The sequence below is a fragment of the Mesoplodon mirus genome (genome assembly GCF_964341445.2).
Source record: "Mesoplodon mirus genome assembly, chromosome: 5".
Classification (NCBI taxonomy): domain Eukaryota; kingdom Metazoa; phylum Chordata; class Mammalia; order Artiodactyla; family Ziphiidae; genus Mesoplodon; species Mesoplodon mirus.
Genome location: NC_138980.1, coordinates 123296307 through 123318546, shown reverse-complemented (window position 1 = coordinate 123318546; position 22240 = coordinate 123296307). Strand labels below are relative to the sequence as shown.

General features: G+C 39.0%; 1 protein-coding gene across 6 annotated transcripts in view; it reads left to right on the top strand.

The window, feature by feature from the left end:
* The window catches only part of PDE8B (phosphodiesterase 8B), a gene marked incomplete at its 5' end in the record, with an annotated part of 391344 nt that overhangs the window by 106025 nt on the left and 263079 nt on the right, over window positions 1-22240 (top strand). For 3 of the 6 annotated variants that reach the window (XM_082621924.1, XM_082621925.1, XM_082621923.1), the window contains one exon: window positions 18504-18584. The exons of the other annotated variants lie outside the window; for them this stretch is intronic. In XM_082621924.1, coding sequence (XP_082478050.1) covers window positions 18504-18584 — 81 coding nt within the window. The remainder of the gene's footprint in view (window positions 1-18503; window positions 18585-22240) is intronic. 6 annotated transcript variants of the gene reach the window in all.

The window sequence follows — 22240 nt, the reverse complement described above, 5'->3', positions numbered from 1 at the left end:
TACAATGTTGTGCAACCACCTCTACTCTCTAGGTCCAGAACATTCTGCTCTCTCTAAAAGGAAACCCCATGCCCATTAGGCAGTCACTCCCCATTCACATCTTCCTCCAGCCCCTGGCAACCACTAATCTGCTTTCTGTCTCTGGATATTTCATACAAATAGAAACATAATATGTGGTCCTTGTGTTTGGCTTCTTTTACTTAGCATAATGTCATCAGGGTTCATCCATGTTGTAGTATGTATCCGCACTTCATTTTTTTTATGGCTGAATAATATTCGATTGTATAGATATACCACGTTTTGTTTATCCATTCATCTGTTGATGAATATTTGGGTTGTTTCCACCTTTTGGCTATTGTGACTAGTGCTGCTATCAACATTCATGAAAAGGTTTTTGAACATCTGCTGTCAATTCTTTGGGATGTATACCTAGGAGTAGAATTTCTGAGTCATATGGTGACTCTGTGTTTAACTTTTTGAGGAATTGCCAAACTGTTTTCCATAGCAGTTTCACCATTTTACGTTCCCACCAGCAACAATGTATAAGGGTTCCAGTTTCTCTGCATCATTACTAACACTTGTTATTTTTCTTTTTAAAAAAGTTTTAGCTGTCCTAGTTCGTATGAAGTAATATCTTATTGTGGTTTTGAATTGCATTTCCCTAATACGCTTGTTGGCCATTTGTATGTCTTCTTTGGAGAAATTTCTATTCAAGTCCTTTGCCCCCTTTTCCATTGGGTTGTTTGTCTTTATGTAGCTGAGTTGTAGAGTTCTTTATATATTCTGGATCATTAACCCTAATTAGGTATATGATTTTCAAATAGTTTCTCCCATTCTGTGGAGTATCTTTTCACTTCCTTGATAGTGTCCTTTGATGTACAAAAGTTTTTAATTTTGATGAAGTCCAATTTATCAGTTTTTCTTTTGTTGCTTGTACTTTGGTATTGTATTTAAAAAACCTTTGCCAAATCCAAGATCATGAAGATTTGTCTCTATGCTTTCTTCTAAGAATAATTTTAGCTTTTAAATTTGTCTATGATGCATTTTTAGTTTTTATATATGGTGTGAGGAAAGAGTCCAACTTCATTCTTTTGCACACTGATTGACTTTTGAATGTGAAACTAACTTTGCATTCCTGGGATAAATACAACTTGGTCATGGTATACTAGTTTTTAAAATATATTGCTGGATTTGATTTGCTAAATTTTGTTAGGATTTTTGCATCTATGTTCAGTGATATATTTGCAATCTTCTTTTCTTATAATGTCTAGCTTTTTCATTTTTTAATTTTTTTTTGCTTTGGTATCTGGATAATTCTAGCCATATAATATGAATTATGAAGGGCTTCCTATTGCTCAATTTCATGAAAATGTTTGTGTAATGTTGGTATTATTTATTCCTTGTGAGTTTTATAGGCTTTACCAGAGAATGTTTCTGAGACTGGAGTTTTCTTTGTAAGCAAGTTTTAAACACAAATTCAGTTCCTTTAGGGAAATTTAGATTTAAAAATATTCTTTCTTGAGTGAGTTTTGGTTCTTTGAGTGTTTATAGGAATATGTCCATTTTATCTAAATTATTAATTTATTCACATAAATTTGTTTGCAATATTCTCTTCTTACCCTTTTAATGCCTATAGGGTGACTGATGTCAATAACTGGTGTTGTCTGTCTTTTTTTATTGGCCAATCTTGCTAGAGGTTTATTAATATTGTTGACCTTTCTAAAAACCATCTTTGTTATACATTGAGTTTGTCTATTGTTTATTTGTCACCTACATGTTAATTTCTGCTTTTATATTTATCATGTCCTTCTTTCTTCTTAGTTTAGATCTAATTTGCTCTTTCTTTTTTCCTAGACTCTTAAGTGGAATCTTAGCTCACTGGATTTGGACGCTTCTTCTAACAAAAGCTTTTAAAGCCATATATTTCCCTTTAAGTACCACTTTAGCTGCATCTACAAGGTTCGATTTCTTTTCATTTTTATTCAGTTCAAATATTTTCTAATTTCCCTTGTGCTTATTTGACTTATGGGTTACTTAGAAGTATGTTGTTTAATTTTCAAATATATCTGGATTTTTCAGATAATTTTGTTATTGAGTTCTACTTTAAGTCCACTGTGATCAGAGAACATTCTGTGTATGAGTTCAATGTTTTAAATATATTGAGACTTTTTTATGGATTAGCCTATAGCATATCTTGGTGAATGTTACATGTGTACCTTAAAAAAATGTGCATTCTGCTCTTACTGAGTAGTGGGATAAATATAAATTATGCCAAGTTGACTAATGGTATTTTTATATACTTACTGATTCTTTTTCTATTTGTTATGTCAGTTTCTGCAAGAGGAAGTTTCCAAGTATAATTGTGGATGTGTTTATTCCTCTTTTCAGTTTTATCAGTTTTTGATTAATATATATTGAAGCTCTGTTATTGAGTGCTTTCATATTTAGGATTGTTATGTCTTCTGGATGAACTGACCCCTTTATCATAATGAAATGTCCTTTGTATTCCTGAGTATAGCTTGTTCTGAAATCTACTTTATGTGATATCATTATAGACACTCCAGCTTTCTTATATTTAGTATTTGAATGGTATGTCTTATTCTATCCTATTACTTTTAACTAATCTGTGTCTTTATATTTAAAGTAGATTTTTTAAGATCATATATACTTGGTATAATTATTGTGCTTGGATCATTTACATTTAATGTAATTAGTAATCACTGTAATTTAATTAAAATATCTCTGTGGTAGGATATGAGGCTATCACATTAATATTTGTTTTCTATTTTTTGCATCTGCTCTTTCTTTTTCCCTCTTTCTCTGCATTCTTTTGTGTTGAGTAATTTTAATGATTTTATTTCATATTAGTTACTTCTTTGTTTCTTAGTAATTGCTCTTAGATTTATAGTATATACTTTTAAAGTTATCATAATGTACTTTCAAATAATATTATGCTCCTTAGTGTTTAATTCAAGAATCCTACAGGACTTCCGGGTAAGATGGCGGAAGAGTAAGACGCGGAGATCACCTTCCTCCCCACGGATACACCAGAAATACAGCTACACGTGGAACAACTCCTACAGAACACCTACTGAACGCTGGCAGAAGACCCCAGACATCCCAAAAGGCAAGAAACTCCTCACATACCTGGGTAGGGCAAAGCGGAGAGATCCGCACACAGAGGATCGGAGCCGAGCGGCACTCACCAGCCCGAGAGGCTTGTCTGCTCGCCCGCCGGGGCACGCAGCGCTGGAAGCTGAGGCTCGGGCTTCGGTCAGAGCGCAGGGAGAGGACTGGGGCTGGCGGCGAGAACTCAGCCTGAAGGGGGCTAATGTGCCACAGCTAGCCGGGAGGGAGTCCGGGAAAACTCTGGAGCTGCCGAAGAGGCAAGAGACTTTTTCTTCCCTCTTGGTTTCCTGGTGCGCGAGGAGAGGGGATTAAGAGCGCTGCTTAAAGGGGCTCCACGGACGGGCGCGAGTCGCGACTGAAAGCGCGGAGCCCAGTGACAGGCGTGGGACGCTGGGGCTGCTGCTGCCGCCGCCAAGAAGCCTGTGTGCGAGCGCAGGTCACTGCCCACACCGCCCTTCCGGGAGCCTGTGCAGCCCGCCACTGCCGGGGTCCCGGGATCCAGGGGCGGCTTCCCTGGGAGAACGCACAGCGCGCCTCGGGCTGGTGCAACGTCACGCCGACCTCTGCCGCTGCAGGCTCGCCCCGCACTCCGTGCCCCTCCCTCCCTCCCGGCCTGAGTGAGCCAGAGTCCCCGAAGAGGCTGCTCCTTTAACCCTGTCCTATCTGAGCGAAGAACAGACGCCCTACAGGCGACCTACACGCAGAGGCGGGGCCAAATCCAAAGCTGAGACCTAGGAGCTGTGAGAACAAAGAAGAGAAAGGGAAACCTCTCCCAGCAGCCTCAGAAGCAGCGGATTAAAGCTCCACAATCAACTTGATGTACCCTGCATCTGTGGAATACATGAATAGACAACACATCATCCCAAATTGAGGAGCCCGGAGTCAGTGCTGTGCCTCTGAGGTGGGAGAGCCAACTTCAGGACACTGGTCCACAAGAGACCTCCCAGCTCCACATAATATCAAACGGCGAAAATCTTCCAGAGATCTCCATCTCAACACCAGCACCCAGCTTCACTCAACGACCAGCAGGCTACAGTGCTGGACACCCTAAGCCAAACAACTAGCAAGACAGGAACACAACGCCACCCATTAGCAGAGAGGTGGCCTAAAATCATAAAAAGTCCACAGACACCCCAAAACACACCACCAGACGTGGACCTGCCCACCAGAAAGACAAGATCCAGCCTCATCCACCAGAACACAGGCACTAGTCCCCTCCACCAGGAAGCCTACACAACCCACTAAACCAACCTTAGCCACTGGGGACAGACACCAAAAACAACAGGAACTACGAACCTGCAGCCTGCAAAAAGGAGACCCCAAACACAGTAACATAAGCAAAATGAGAAGACAGAAAAACACACAGCAGGAGAAGGAGCAAGATAAAAACCCACCAGACCTAACAAATGAAGAGGTAATAGGCACTCTACCTGAAAAAGAATTCAGAATAATGATGGTAAAGATGATCCAAGATTCTATTTCCCAGATACAAAATCTTGGAAATAGAATAGACAAAATGCAAGAAACAGTTAACAAGGACCTAGAAGAACTAAAGATGAATCAAGCATCGATTAAAAACACAATACATGAAATGAAAAATACTCTAGATGGGATCAATAGCAGAATAACTGAGGCAGAAGAACGGATAAGTGAGGTGGAAGATAAAATAGTGGAAATCACTGCTGCAGAGCAAAATAAAGAAAAAAGAATGAAAAGAACAGAGGACAGTCTCAGAGACCTCTGGGACAACATTAAACGCACCAACATTCGAATTATAGGGGTTCCAGAAGAAGAAGAGAAAAAGAAAGGGACTGAGAAAATATTTGAAGAGATTATAGTTGAAAACTTCCCTAATATGGGAAAGGAAATAGTTAATCAAGTCCAGGAGGCACAGAGAGTCCCATACAGAATAAATCCAAGGAGAAATACGCCAAGACACATATTAATCAAACTGTCAAAAATTAAACACAAAGAAATCATATTAAAAGCAGCAAGGCAAAAACAACAAATAACACACAAGGGAATCCCCATCAGGATAACAGCTGATCTCTCAGCAGAAACTCTACAAGCCAGAAGGGAGTGGCAGGACATACTTAAAGTGATGAAGGAGAAAAACCTGCAACCAAGATTACTCTACCCAGCAAGGATCTCATTCAGATTTGATGGAGAAATTAAAACGTTTACAGACAAGCAAAAGCTGAGAGAGTTCAGCACCACCAAACCAGCTTTACAACAAATGCTAAAGGAACTTCTCTAGGCAAGAAACACAACAGAAGTAAAAGACCTACAATAATGAACCCAAAACAATTAAGAAAATGGGAATAGGAACATACATATCGATAATTACCTTAAACGTAAATGGACTAAATGCTCCCACCAAAAGACACAGAGTGGCTGAATGGATACAAAAACAAGACCCATCTATATGCTGTCTACAAGAGACCCACTTCAGACCTAGAGACACATACAGACTGAAAGTAAGGGGATGGAAAAAGATATTCCATGCAAATGGAAACCAAAAGAAAGCTGGAGTAGCAATTCTCATATCAGACAAAATAGACTTTAAAATAAGGACTACTAGAAGAGACAAAGAAGGACACTACATAATGATCAAGGGATCGATCCAAGAAGAAGATATAACAATTGTAAATATTTATGCACCCAACATAGGAGCACCTCAATACATAAGGCAAATACTAACAGCCATAAAAGGAGAAGTCGACAGTAACACACTCATAGTAGGGGACTTTAACACCCCACTTTCACCAATGGACAGATCATCCAAAATGAAAATAAATAAGGAAACACAAGCTTTAAATGATACATTAAACAAGATGGACTTAATTGATATTTATAGGACATTCCATCCAAAAACAACAGAATACACATTTTTCTCAAGTGCTCATGGAACATTCTCCAGGATAGATCATATCTTGGGTCACAAATCAAGCCTTGGTAAATTTAAGAAAATTGAAATTGTATCAAGTATCTTTTCCGACCACAATGCTATGAGACTAGATATCAATTACAGGAAAAGAGCTGTAAAAAATACAAACACATGGAGGCTAAACAATACACTACTTAATAACGAAGTGATCACTGAAGAAATCAAAGAGGAAATTAAAAAATACCTAGAAACAAATGACAATGGAGACACGACGACCCAAAACCTATGGGATGCAGCAAAAGCAGTTCTAAGAGGGAAGTTTATAGCAATACAATCCCACCTTAAGAAACAGGAAACATCTCGAATAAACAACCTAACCTTGCACCTAAAGCAATTAGAGAAAGAAGAACAAAAACATCCCAAAGTTAGCAGAAGGAAAGAAATCATAAAAATCAGATCAGAAATAAATGAAAAAGAAATGAAGGAAACGATAGCAAAGATCAATAAAACTAAAAGCTGGTTCTTTGAGAAGATAAACAAAATTGATAAACCATTAGCCAGACTCATCAAGAAAAAAAGGGAGAAGACTCAAATCAATAGAATTAGAAATGAAAAAGGAGAAGTAACAACTGACACTACAGAAATACAAAAGATCATGAGAGATTACTATAAGCAACTCTATGCCAATAAAATGGACAACCTGGAAGAAATGGACAAATTCTTAGAAATGCACAACCTGCCAAGACTGAATCAGGAAGAAATAGAAAATATGAACAGACCAATCACAAGCACTGAAATTGAAACTGTGATAAAAAATCTTCCAACAAACAAAAGCCCAGGACCAGATGGCTTCACAGGCGAATTCTATCAAGCATTTAGAGAAGAGCTAACACCTATCCTTCTGAAACTCTTCCAAAATATAGCAGAGGGAGGAACACTCCCAAACTCATTCTACGAGGCCACCATCACCTTGATACCAAAACCAGGCAAGGATGTCACAAAGAAAGAAAACTACAGGCCAATATCACTGATGAACATAGATGCAAAAATCCTCAACAAAATACTAGCAAACAGAATCCAACAGCACATTAAAAGGATCATACACCATGATCAAGTGGGGTTTATTCCAGGAATGCAAGGATTCTTCAATATACGCAAATCAATCAACGTGATACACCATATTAACAAACTGAAGGAGAAAAACCATATGATCATCTCAATAGATGCAGAGAAAGCTTTCGACAAAATTCAACACCCATTTATGATAAAAACCCTGCAGAAAGTAGGCATAGAGGGAACTTTCCTCAACATAATAAAGGCCATATATGACAAACCCACAGCCAGCATCGTCCTCAATGGTGAAAAACTGAAACCATTTCCACTAAGATCAGGAACTAGACAAGGTTGCCCACTTTCACCACTCTTATTCAACCTAGTTTTGGAAGTTTTAGCCACAGCAATCAGAGAAGAAAAGGAAATAAAAGGAATCCAAATTGGAAAAGAAGAAGTAAAGCTGTCACTGTTTGCAGATGACATGATACTATACATAGAGAATCCTAAAGATGCTACCAGAAAACTACTAGAGTTAATCAATGACTTTGGTAAAGTTGCAGGATACAAAATTAATGCACAGAAATCTCTGGCATTCCTATATACTGATGATGAAAAATCTGAAAGTGAAATCAAGGAAACACTCCCATTTACCATTGCAACAAAAAGAATAAAATATCTTGGAATAAACCTACCTAAGGAGACAAAAGACCTGTATGCAGAAAATTATAAGACACTGATGAAAGAAATTAAAGATGATACAAATAGATGGAGAGATGTACCATGTTCTTGGATTGGAAGAATCAACATTGTGAAAATGACTCTACTACCCAAAGCAATCTACAGATTCAATGCAATCCCTATCAAACTACCACTGGCATTTTTCACAGAACTAGAACAAAAAATTTCACAATTTGTATGGAAACACAAAAGACCCCGAATAGCCAAAACAATCTTGAGAACGAAAAATGGAGCTGGAGGAATCAGGCTCCCTGACTTCAGACTATACTACAAAGCTACAGTAATCAAGACAGTATGGTACTGGCACAAAAACAGAAAGATAGATCAATGGAACAGGATAGAAAGCCCAGAGTTAAACCCACGGACATATGGTCACCTTATCTTTGATAAAGGAGGCAGGAATGTACAGTGGAGAAAGGACAGTCTCTTCAATAAGTGGTGCTGGGAAAACTGGATAGGGACATGTAAAAGTATGAGATTAGATCATTCCCTAACACCATACACAAAAATAAGCTCAAAATGGATTAAAGACCTAAATGTAAGGCCAGACACTATCAAACTCTTAGAGGAAAACATAGGCAGAACACTCTATGACATAAATCACAGCAAGATCCTTTTTGACCCACCTCCTAGAGAAATGGAAATAAAGACAAAAATAAACACATGGGACCTAATGAAACTTAAAAGCTTTTGCACAGCAAAGGAAACCATAAACAAGACCAAAAGACAACCCTCAGAATGGGAGAAAATATTTGCAAATGAAGCAACTGACAAAGGATTAATCTCCAAAATTTATAAGCAGCTCATGCAGCTCAATAACAAAAAAACAAACAACCCAATCCAAAAATGGGCAGAAGACCTAAATAGACATTTCTCCACAGAAGATATACAGACTGCCAACAAACACATGAAAGGATGCTCAACATCTTTACTCATTAGAGAAATGCAAATCAAAACTACAATGAGATATCATCTCACACCAGTCAGAATGGCCATCATCAAAAAATCTAGAAACAATAAATGCTGGAGAGGGTGTGGAAAAAAGGGAACACTCTTGCACTGCTGGTGGGAATGTGAATTGGTACAGCCGCTATGGAGAACGGTATGGAGGTTCCTTAAAAAACTACAAATAGAACTACCATATGACCCAGCAATCCCACTACTGGGCATATACCCTGAGAAAACCATAATTCAAAAAGAGACATGTACCAAAATGTTCATAGCAGCCCTATTTACAATAGCCCGGAGATGGAAACAACCTAAGTGTCCATCATCGGATGAATGGATAAAGAAGATGTGGCACATATATACAATGGAATATTACTCAGCCATAAAAAGAAATGAAATTGAGCTATTTGTAATGAGGTGGATAGACCTAGAGTCTGTCATACAGAGTGAAGTAAGTCAGAAAGAGAAAGACAAATACTGTATGCTAACACATATATATGGAATTTAAGAAAAAAAATGTCATGAAGAACATAGGGGTAAGACAGGAATAAAGACACAGACCTACTAGAGAATGGACTTGAGGATATGGGGAGGGGGAAGGGTAAGCTGTGACAAAGTGAAAGAGCGGCATGGACATATATACACTACCAAACGTGAGGTAGATAGCTAGTGGGAAGCAGCCGTATAGCACAGGGAGATCAGCTCGGTACTTTGTGACCGCCTGGAGGGGTGGGATAGGGAGGGTGGGAGGGAGACGCAAAAGGGAGGGGATAAAAAAAAAAAAAAAAAAAAAAAAAAAAAAAAAGAATCCTACAGTATACCTCCATGTACTCCCTCCCATTCTTTGTGCTATTTTTGCATTTTACTCCTACATATTTTATAAATACCACAATACATTGCTATTATTTTTGCTATAAAGTTAATTATCTTTTAAAACAATAAAAAATTTTTTAAAGTATTTTATATTTACCCTCATATTTACAGACATTCCTTGGAGATATTGCAGGTTTGGTTCCAGACCACTGCAATAAAGCGAATATTGCAATAACACAAAACAAATGAATTGTTTTGTTTCCCAGTGCCTATAAAATTTCTGTTTACACTATACTGTAGTCTAGTAAGTGTGCAATAGCACTATGTCTGAAAACAATGTACATACTTTAATTTAAAAATATTTTGTTGCTAAAAATTGCTAACCATCAGATGAGCCTACAGTGAGTTGTAATAGTAACATCAAAGATCATTGATCACAGATCAGCATAACAAATATAATAAGAATAAAAACAATTGAAATATTGCTAAAATTACTAAATTGTGACACAGAGACACAAAATGAGCAAACTGGAAAATTGGCACTGATAGATTTGCTTGTTGCAGGGTAGCTAGAAACCTTCAATTTGTAAAAATGCACTATCTGCAAAGTGCAGTAAAGCAAAGCACAATAAAACAAAGGGTGCCTGTATCATTTTAATGATATTCATTTATTTGTGTGTATTCAACTTTCTAACTGGTTTCATTTTCCTTCTGCTTAAAGAACTTTTAAAACTTTTCTTGTAATGCATAATTGCTGGTGATGAATTCTCTCAATTGTTGTTTGTCTGGAAAAGTCTTCATTTACCTTCATTTTTTTGAATGATATTTTTTCTGCACAGGTTGACAGTTTCTTCTTTTTTTTAACATCTTTATTGGAGTATAATTGCTTTACAAGACTGTATTAGTTTCTGCTTAATAACAAAGTGAATCACTTATACATATACAGATGTCCCAATATCTCTTCCCTCTTGCATCTCCCTCCCTCCCACCCTCCCTATCCCACCCCTCCAGGTGGTCACAAAGCACCGAGCTGATCTCCCTGTGTTATGTGGCTGCTTCCCACTAGCTATCTATTTTCCATTTGGTAGTGTATATTTGTCCATGCCACTCTCTCACTTTGTCCCAGCTTACCGTTTCCCCTCCCCGTATCCTCAAGTCCATTCTCTAGTAGGTCTGTGTCTTTATTTACGTCTTGCCCCTAGGTTCTTCATGACCTTTTTTTTTTTTTTAGATTCCATATATATGTGTTAGCATATGGTATTTGTTTTTCTCTTTCTGACTTACTTCACTCTGTATGACAGACTCTAGGTCCATCCACCTCATTACAAGTAGCTCAGTTTCATTTCTTTTTATGGCTGAGTAATATTCCATTGTATATATGTGCCACATCTTCTTTATGCGTTCATCTGTAATGGACACACAGGTTGCTTCCATGTCCTGGCAATTGTAAATAGAGCTGCAATGAACATTTTGGTACATGTCTCTTTTTGAATTATAGTTTTCTAAGGGTATATGCTTAGTAGTGGGATTACTGGGTCATATGGTAGTTCTATTTTTAGTTTTTTAAGGCACCTCCATACTGTTCTCCATAGTGGCTGTATCAATTTACATTCCCACCAAGAGTGCAAGAGTGTTCCCTTTTCTCCACACTCTCTCCAGCATTTATTGTTTCTAGATTTTTTGATGATGGCCATTCTGACTGGTGTGAGGTGATACCTCATTATAGTTTTGATTTGCATTTCTCTAATGATTAGTGATGTTGAGCACCCTCTCATGTGTTTGTTGGCAATCTGTATATCTTCTGTGGAGAAATGTCTATTTAGGTCTTCTGCCCATTTTTGGATTGGGTTGGTTTTTTTTTTTTTTGATATTGAGCTGCATGAGCTGCTTGTAAATTTTGGAGATTAATCCTTTGTCAGTTGCTTCATTTGCAAATATTTTCTCCCATTCTGAGGGTTGTCTTTTTGTCTTGTTTATGGTTTCCTTTGCTGTGCAAAAGCTTTTAAGTTTCATTAGGTCCCACTTGTTTATTTTTGTTTTTATTTCCATTTCTCTAGGAGGTGGGTCAAAAAGGATCTTGCTGTGCTTTATGTCATAGAGTGTTCTGCCTATGTTTTCCTCTAAGAGTTTGATACTGTCTGGCCTTACATTTAGGTCTTTATTCCATTTTGAGTTTATTTTTTGTATGGTGTTAGGAAGTGTTCTAATTTCATTCTTTTACATGTAGCTGTCCAGTTTTCCCAGCACCACTTATTGAAGAGGCTGTCTTTTCTCCACTGTATATTCTTGCCTCCTTTATCAAAGATAAGGGACCATATGTGCGTGGGTTTATGTCTGGGCTTTCTATCCTGTTCCATTGATCTGTATTTCTGTTTTTGTGCCAGTACCATACTGTCTTGATTGCTGTTGCTTTGTAGTATAGTCTGAAGTCTAGGAGCCTGATTTCTCCAGCTCCATTTATCTTTCTCAACATTGCTTTGGCTGTTTGGGGTCTTTTGTGTTTTCATACAAATTGTGAACTTTTTTGTTCTAGTTCTGTGAAAAATGCCAGTGGTAGTTTGATAGGGATTGCATTGAATCTGTAGATTGCTTTGAGTAGTATAGTCATTTTCACAATGTTGATTCTTCCAATCCAAGAACATGGTATATCTCTCCATCTATTTGTATCATCTTTAATTTCTTTCATCAGTGTCTTATAATTTTCTGCATACAGGTCTTTTGTGTCCTTAGGTAGGTTTATTCCTAGGTATATTATTCTTTTTGTTGCAATGGTAAATGGGAGTGTTTTCTTAATTTCACTTTCAGATTTTTCATCATTATTGTATAGGAATGCAAGAGATTTCTGTGCATTAATTTTGTATCCTGCTACTTTACCAAATTCATTGATTAGCTCTAGTGGTTTTCTGGTAGCATCTTCAGGATTCTCTATGTATAGTATCATGTCATCTGCAAACAGTGACAGCTTTACTTCTTCTTTTCCAATTTGGATTCCTTTTATTTCTTTTCCTTCTCTGATTGCTGTGGCTAAAACTTCCAAAACTATGTTGAATAATAGTGCTGAGAGTGGGCAACCTTGTCTTATTCCTGATCTTAGTGGAAATGTTTTCAGTTTTTCACCATTGAGGATGATGTTGGCTGTGGGTTTGTCATATATTGTCTTTATTATGTTGAGGAAAGTTCCCTCTATGCCTACTTTCTGCAGGGTTTTTATCATAAATGGGTGTTGAATTTTGTCGAAAGCTTTCTCTGCATCTATTGAGATGATCATATGGTTTTTCTCCTTCAATTTGTTAATATGGTGTATCACGTTGATTGATTTGCATATACTGAAGAATCCTTGCATTCCTGGAATAAACCCCACTTGATCATGGTATATGATCCTTTTAATGTGCTGTTGGATTGTGTTTGCTAGTATTTTGTTGAGGATTTTTGCATCTATGTTCATCAGTGATATTGGCCTGTAGTTTTCTTTCTTTGTGACATCTTTGTCTGGTTTTGGTATCAGCGTGATGGTGGCCTCGTAGAATGAGTTTGGGAGTGTTCCTCCCTCTGCTATATTTTGGAAGAGTTTGAGAAGGATAGATGTTAGCTTTTCTCTATAATGCTTGATAGAATTCACCTGTGAAGCCATCTGGTCTGGGGCTTTTGTTTGTTGGAAGATTTTTAATCACAGTTTCAATTTCAGTGCTTGTGATTGGTCTGTTCATATTTTCTATTTCTTCCTAGTTCAATCTCGGAAGGTTGTGCATTTCTAAGAAGTTGTCCATTTCTTCCAGGTTGACAGTTTCTTCTTTCAGCACTTTAAAATATCCCTCCATTTTCTTCTGGATTCTTTAGTTTCTAATGAGAAGTCTTTTTTTTCCTCTGTATTTATTATGCCCCTTTTCTCTGGCTTTTAAAGATTTTCTTTTTTATCAGTTTTTCCAGAATTATATTATATTGTGTCTTGGTATAGTTTTCTTTTGGTTTATCCTGCTTGAGGTTTGTTGAATTTCTTATATTTGTTGAGTCACCAAGGCTCTTTTAGTTTTCTTTTAGCTTTCTCTCTCTCTTTGCTTTAATTTGAATAGTTTTAATTAGCATGTTTTCCTGTTCACCGATCTTTTCTACTACAGTGTCTAATATGCTCTTAGTCCTATCTAGTGACTATTTGATTTCAGAACTTGTATTTTTCATTTTTAGAACTTGATTCCTTTTTAAAATCTCTTCTTTTAAAAAATTATCTTCTCACAATGTTTATGTTTTCCTTTCAATACTTGGACAATAGTTATAGTGGCTCTTTTAATGTTCTTATCTGTTAATTGCAATATTTCTCTTATTTCTGTTTCCATTTGCTGGTCTTATGGTTATTGGCCATATTTCCTACTTAGCATACCTAGTAGTTTCAATTGTGTGTTAGACATTTTGAATGTTGCATTGTTGAGTGTTGAGATTTTGTTTTCTTTAAAGAATGTTGGGGCCTCCCTGGTGGCGCAGTGGTTGAGAGTCCGCCTGCCGATGCAGGGGATACGGGTTCGTGCCCCGGTCTGGGAGGATCCCACATGCCGCGGAGCGGCTGGGCCCGTGAGCCATGGCCGCTGGGCCTGCGCATCCGGAGCCTGTGCTCCGCAACGGGGGAGGCCACAACAGTGAGAGGCCCGCATACCGCAAAAAAAAAAAAAAAAAAAAAAAAAAGAATGTTGGATTTTGTTTTGGCAGACAATTAAGTTAATTTTGGTTCAATTTGACCCTTTAAAGGATTGTTTTTAAGCTTTTTTTTTTTTTTTTTTTTTTTTTCTTTTTGCGGTATGCGGGCCTCTCACCGTTGTGGCCTCTCCCGTTGCGGAGCACAGGCTCCGGATGCGCAGGCCCAGCGGCCATGGCTCACGGGCCCAGCCGCTCCACGGCATATGGGATCCTCCCAGACCGGGGCACGAACCCGTATCCCCTGCATCGGCAGGCGGACTCTTAACCACTGCGCCACCAGGGAGGCCCTGTTTTTAAGCTTTTAAATGTGTATCTGGAGTAGTCTTTTCCAAGCATTCTTTAACCTTATTATTAAAGCACGACTCATTGGGTTTTCCAGTAAATTTTTGAGTGATCAGCAAGGACTTTCTATTCTGGCTGGTGAGAACTTGGATGGCTTCCAGTTCTTCGTGAGCTCTGAATTGTTCAGCTTACAGCTTTCCAGTCACTCTCTTCCTGCTCTGTGGAATTTTACCCTACTCATACTTGTCTTAGTATATAGTAAACTTTCAGGTATTCCTCAGTACTCTGTATATATAGTTTCCTCTTTCTGAAACTCTGTCTCATAAATTCCATCCGCAAAAGCCTCTCCAAACTCTGATTTCTATTACCTCAAGTCAGTGACACCACTGGACTCTGGCTGGGACTCCTTCCCTGCCCCAAGGTATGGAATGTGTCTCCAGGATAAAAGGTAAGGTAATATCGTATACCTCATCTGTTTTCTTTCTCTCAGGGATGACAGTCCTGAGCTACCTATTGTCCAATACCTGAAAATGATTGTTTTGTATATTTTATCTGTTTTTTTAGTTGTTAATGGAAGAAGGGTAAATTTGGCCCCTGTTTCTTCATCACAGCCAGAAGTAAGTCCACACTACAAATATTTATTCATGAACCTACACAAAAGGTTGCCATCTTTTTTTTTTAAGGTTGCCATTTTGAATGCAATTCTATTTGAAGATATACTCTGAGATATTTTGTGTTCTTTTTTCTTAATTCTTCTATAATTTAAAATGTAAACAATGGATATTGCAAAGAAATTTGGAAGAACTGCACTACGTTGTTTATAATTGTGAAATTGTCTGTCCCACAATGGCTTCTATGCCTATTTTCCTTTTCCCACACATCCACTCCAAATAGAGCTCATACGACTTTCTGATACAGTATTTAGGCTCTGAAATGACTCTCAGACCTTTCTCAGGGGAAATTTCTAAGCACCTGATAGCTGGAGTTCTAATAATGACCATTCATGTCTTGCTTCCTACATTTCCTAAGAATAGAACTTACTTGAAGTTGTGGCATCTCTAACTCATTATTATATATGTTTTATACTTGTACATACAGGAGAATATATTAAAAGTACAATTAATGTGGAAATTTATGCCATCTGAATTATAATAAGCTATGAATTTCTTACAAAACTTTCTACAGTTTAGTGCTTAAAATGTCTTATAAATGTATAGAATTTGTGGCTGGGCTGTATCTCTCTCAAAAGTGTTAAGAAAGGGAAAATCTTAAATCCTGGCTTGATTCCTTAATTTAACAACATGAGACAATTCTCATACTATATTTCTCCTAATGTGTCATTTTCATTTCTAAAATCTAGGGTTGTTTTTTCCTTTTGAAGTTGATGTTTATGTTGGTGATTTCAAAAAAATCCCCCATTAAGAAGGATCTGAATCTTATCTTTTAGATCTCTGTGAGAAATACAGTACATATTGCCTAAACCATATATATATATACACACACATATATATTTAAGGGCTATGTAGGATTTTTATAACTTATAAAAGTTTTATGGGCTTCCCTGGTGGCGCAGTGGTTGAGAGCCCACCTGCCGATGCAGGGGACACGGGTTCGTGCCCCGGTCCGGGAAGATCCCACATGCCGTGGAGCGGCTGGGCCCGTGAGCCATGGCCGTTGAGCCTGCGCGTCCAGAGCCTGTGCTTCGCAATGGGAGAGGCCACAACAGCGCGAGGCCCACATACCGCAAAAAAAAAAAAAAAAAAAAAAAAAGTTTTATGACTCCACACTCAACAGAAAGCAAGTAATTATTTAGCCATGCTAGGTGGGACTTCAGGTTAATGGTAAACAGAAAGGAGATGTTGAAAGATTTCATATCCAAAGGTAGAAGAAGAGAAGTATACAGAGATACATCATACATGCAGAAATTGTGTACAGAGACAAAACATGTAAAGTACAACACTTACATAGTAAGCCACCTCCTAAGTAGCAGCCATTGGTATTATTGTTATTCAGCCAGTGTTCTGAAACTAATTTTGTTTGCTTTGTGTAGTTACACTGGCTTGAATTCACACTATCTTCCTCCTCCTATTCCCTAGGACACTGCCTTCCAGAACTTTACTTATTGTTCCTAAAAGTTAGTGAACGTTTGTCTTCCTAGGCTTCAACACTATATATCAAAAAAAAGATAACCAGTTATTTACTGGAAATTTATATAGCTCTGCTGGTGTGCATTTAAACATAAAGTTTACTTCTGTAAGTTCCCCTGCCCCCCGCCCATGCCACAGCATGCTGCCGTGTCTCAGAAAGGGTGAAGACTCTTGAGAACCTGTCCTAAGAAGTCCCTGGCTTGGAGGGGCATCACTGAAACCCACAACTTTACAATTGTTATAAATTGCCAGATGATAGTGCTTTGTTACATTGCTTTGTATAATGAAACATTCAGGTTTAGGCACAAGTTATATTATGCTTCAGAAAATAAAACATCACAGGTAAAGGTTTTTTTTTTGTCATTGTTTTTGTTTTGTAATATTGTTATTTTATGTATAGCAGTGGTTTTCAGTGTAACCTGGCATCAGGAGCATCAGCATCATGTGGGAACTAGTTACAAATAAAAATTCTCAGGCCCTGCACTCTGTTTTAGGCAATTTTGATGTATGCTAAAGTTTGACAGCTGCTGGTGTAGAGAACCCTGGAAAGGCTCCTATATTGACTTAATTTATTATAAGCCACATCATATGAGGTGTGAAGAAGTAATCAGTCATGCCCCCAGCTACTGTTGCCTAGGAGATGTTTAATGGTGTAACACGGGAAGTGCCATGCTGTTGAGCAAATGTCAGACTCCGAGAAGGAGGAGCCTTTCTGCCAAAATCCCTTCTAGTACACCTCCTTTCACAGCCCTAGCAGCCCAAGGGAGAGGATTAAGACATCAGAACCACAGAAGGTGCTAATGCAGTGCCCTTGGGCTGATCTGCAGCCTTGAGGCACCTTTAGCTAGTTAAGAGGGAAAATCCCAGGGCTCAAAAGCTGTCCTCGAAGCAGAAGTATCAAAAGACAGAATTTAACAATCTGGACATGAAGCAAGAAACTCATATCCCTGTGTAGACCAGACTGTAGGGAAACCCAAGGACGTCTTGGCAAAGAGGCTGTATTCTTAGCTGCACTGGGAAAGGAGGGCCATGACCTTGTTAGTGTGGAGGACCTAGAAGCTGACATGCGTTCTCACTGTGCGCTGATATGGCCTTTTCTCTGTGTGTGAGCCTGGAGAGAGAGAGAAAGCGCTCTGGTGTCTCTTCCTCTTCTTATAAGGGTACCGGTTCTATTGGATTAGGGCCTCACCCTTATGACCTCATTTTACCGTAATTACCTCCCTAATGGCCCTATCTCCAAATCCAGAACAGTCCCTATTATCCCATGCCTGGATTATTATAGCGCCTTACTGATCCTCATTCCGGACTCCCTTCACCAGTCCTTCTTGAATATGCAACCAGATTCACCTCAGTAAATTTGCACTTTTAAGGTACAGTCTTACTGAAAAAACCTCAGTGATTCCCAATGACTAGACTTTTGCCAAACTCCTTACTCTGGCATTTGGCTCCCTGGTAGGTCCAAGCCTACCTTGTCAGCCAAAATAATGCTATACTCTTCCCCCACACCCCACACCTTTTGAATAACCTACTTCATTGTTCTTCAAGCATTCAGTTTGTGTGCCCACCTCTAGGCCTTTGCTCACATTATTCTCTCTGGAATGGCCTCTTTTCCACTTATTCAAATACCGCCCTTTCTTCCAAGTGCCACACTCCTCAGTGACATCTTCTGCATCACTCCACCCACAGTGATCTTTCTCTCTGCGCTTGGATTATTTTTCCAAAGCAAGTGTTAACACACTTCTCTGGGTGTGTGTCTGTGTTCCTGATAGAACTGTCTGAGAGTGGGTACTGAGGATGTTCCTTCTTTGCGTCCCTCTCAGGACCTGGCACAGTGGTGGGTGCTCAGTGTTCTTACTGCGTGGATTGGTGGATGGATAGATGACAAGACCGATACTCCTTTGGTAAGGTTTTTTGAGAACCTTAAATGTCATCTCCTCTGAGAAAACGTCCATAACCTACCCCCTCTCTATCACATCAATGTATTTTGAATCCCTGTACAAGCTTCACCACTACCAGAGAATTGTAGTGTTTGTTTGTCCTTCCAATCCCCCCATCGTATCCTAACTCTATAGAAGAGACTGTTTCTGTCTTGTTTCCCAGTGCCTACTTAGTGTCTGATACATGGTAGCCCCTCAGTTAATATTTGATGGAATGAATGAGTGAATGAATGACTTTAGCATCACATAGTGTAATGGAATCTTTTGGAGCTTAGCAAAGTGTGTGTACACATAGAGGAGGACCTGCTTAAAAACCTGAACCTTTTTTTATTTTATTACCCATGAAGCATTGAGGAAATGTCACACTAATTCAGAGACAAATGTGCTTTGCTTTATATATTATATAGCTTAAGTCAAATCAGAGTGAATTAATAATTTATACCCTGACTTAATACCCCCCAAAATTATAGTGCTGTAGAAAAGTATTCATTGAAGCCATGCAGTCTACTATTTTTTTAGAAAGCCAATGTTTAATCATTTGGCAAACACAAACTTATTTTGCAAAACAAGAATTTGTTTTCTAAATCTAGATTTTCACATGGGGAGTTTCCTTAAGGGTGGTAGGACCTACACTGACTTCCACTACATATAGGAGAATTTTCAGTCTTCCCTTTTCTGTCTTCTTTCTTCCCCTTCCAATCTTACCATCCCCACCTCAGGAGACACCATCTAGTTATCTCAACTGCTCACTGTCTTCTGGATCCACCAAGGTTAATTCTGCCTCTGTGCCTTTGCTCATGCTGTTCCCCTTGCTTGAAAAGTCCTCAACCTCTGGTGGAGGTCCACCTGACATGTCCCCTTCTCCAGCAAGCCTTCCCCAATTGTCATAACTGCTCATTTTTGCTCTTATGCCTTGAGTGTCAGCTCATGTATTATGCTCTGTCACTTCTTGTGTGTAAGTCTCATCTCCCTGATTGCTCTAGAAGCTCCTTTGGAGTAGGACTGTACCTCGTGCTTCATTTGTATATTCTTTTATGCCTGATACTCTTGTGAAATGTATTCACAAGATTTTTGGAAATGAATATTTCATTTTTCATAGCCTAACTATTTGAGTCCAGGAGAATTCTGAAGATGAGTAACAAGAAGATGCTGGAGGCCCCTCTCCAGGGCTGATCCAGCCTGCTGCTGCACACCGCCCCCAGGCCCCCTGTCGTGGTGTTCTTTTTAATGGTCAGATCACTTTTGAGTACATGGATTCAGGACCCAGTGTTCAGTAGATTCCATGTTTGATGACGTTAACCTAAAAAAGTCAGATGTTGGCTGAATCACCTTCCTGCATCTCTTTTTGCATATTTTACAACTGGCTTGGGAAAACTATCCTATGGGCCAAACCTTCTCCTAAATTTCACTTGGTCTGTGGTAAAAGGTCCAAAAAGTGATACACTTACAGTTAAACACACAATTTACAACTTATTTTTACTGCCTTAAAAGAGCTGTAAATCCACTTGGTAGGAATATTTCACCATGAAAATGTTCACATGAAAATGTTCCCATGCCTTTTTTTGACTCTCACTTTCTTTTAGCCTCTGTACCTTTGTGTCTCTGTGCCTCTGGTTTTGTATTTCCTTTGTAAATTACAGAGACACTTGTAAAAAACAGAGAAATTATTTCTGTCTCCATTTATGTCTGATCCTTTTCCTTCTTTAATTTTTTCCATCTTCTACTTTCTGTCTGAAAGAAAAAAAATCAGTGGGAGTCCATAAAGGAAAATATAGTTAGCTAGGGAGTTCCCTGGTGGTCCAGCGGTTGACTCCATGCTCCCAATGCAGGGGGCCTGGGTTCCATCCCTGGTCAGGGAACTAGATCCCGCATGCATGCCACAACTAAGAGCCCCCATGCTGTAACTAAAGGTCCCACACTTAGCAACGAAGATCCTGCGTGCCGCAACTATGATCCGGTGCAGCCAAATAAATAAATAAATAATAAATATTAAAAAAAAAAATACTTAGCTAAAGTATTTTTGAGGAGAGAATTAAGAAACATGATGCTCATTCATGTACATTATTTTTGTATTTGGTGAAATAGTTTTTTTTAAATTAATTAATCTATTTATTTATTTATTTATTTACTTTTGGCTGCATTGGGTCTTTGTTGCCATGTGCGGGCTTTCTCTAGCTGCAGTGAGCGTGGGCTACTCTTTGTTGTGGTACGTGGGCTTCTCACTGCAGTGGCTTCTCTTGTTGCGGAGCACGGGCTCTAGGTGCGCGGGCTTCACTAGTTGTGGCATGTGGGCTCAGTAGTTGTGGCTCGCGGGCTCTGGAGCTCAGGTTCAGTAGCTGTGGTGCACGGGCTTAGTTGCTCCGCAGCATGTGGGATCTTCCCACACCAGGGGTTGAACCCGTGTCCCCTGCATTGGCAGGCAGATTCTTAACCACTGCTCCACCAGGGAAGTCCCAGTAAAATAGTTTTTCCCAAAAAGAAATTTGTCGTGCTCCAACTTCTTATCTATATCACTTTACATTCACTTATGAGCCTCAGCAGATAGACATGCATTTTCCATAGTTGTAATCAATCTACATATACTATATATAAATATTTAATCCATACACATTTAAATAGCAGTATTCTGACTGCTAGTGTAATTTGTTGAGCTATTCCCTAAGTGTTTGATGTTTAGATTATCTCCATTTTCATTATTGTAAATAGTGTTGCAACACCTTTGTGTAAGTTATTGTTTTATTGTTTTGACTTTTTCTGATGTATATTGCCAGAAGGAGGATTATCAGGTCAAGGCATTCACTGGCTTTAAAAACCAAAAACATAGAACATAACCCTCTACTCAATAAAGAAAAAACCCAAACCCCTTCCATTTTGAGGTATAACAGTTAAGAGAAGAGAAAGACAGAAAAGGAAGAAATGAGAAAAAATCATTCATTCATTCAACAAATATTTCAGCATGTACTATATGCCAGGCACTAGGAATGTGGTCCATCAGTGAATAGGAAACCAAAAGATCCCTGCCGTAGTGAAGGCTACTCTCTAGTGGGGGAAGATAGAAAATGAACATAATAATCAATGAGCTAATTATATAATAAATTGGAAAGTGATAAGTGCTATGGAATAAGAAAAACAGAGCGGTGGGGGGGAATCAGGAGTGGTGGGGGGACAGTGGAGGGATAAATAAGAGTTACTCAGATGCTCAGAAGGCAGCATCTGAGCAGAGACTTAAGGGAAGTGAGGAAGGTAGCCCTGTCCTTTGTGTGTGTGTGTGTGTGTGTGTGTGTGTGTGTGTGTGTGTGTGTGTATGCGGGCCTCTCACTGTTGTGGCCTCTCCCGTTGCAGAGCACAGGCTCCAGGTGCGCAGGCTCAGTGGCCATGGCTCACAGGCCCAGCCGCTCCGCGGCATGTGGGATCTTCCCGGACCGGGGCACAAACCTGTGTCCCCTGCATCGGCAGGCGGACTCTCAACCACTGCACCACCAGGGAAGCCCAGCCCTGTCCTTTTTGACAGCGTAAGAGGCAGAGGGAAGGGCTCCTGGCTAATATTGTTTGGTGTCTTGGGGAAAGAGCAAAGAGGTCAATGTGGCTGGAGAAGAGAGAGTGCTGGTGAGAGGGGAGAG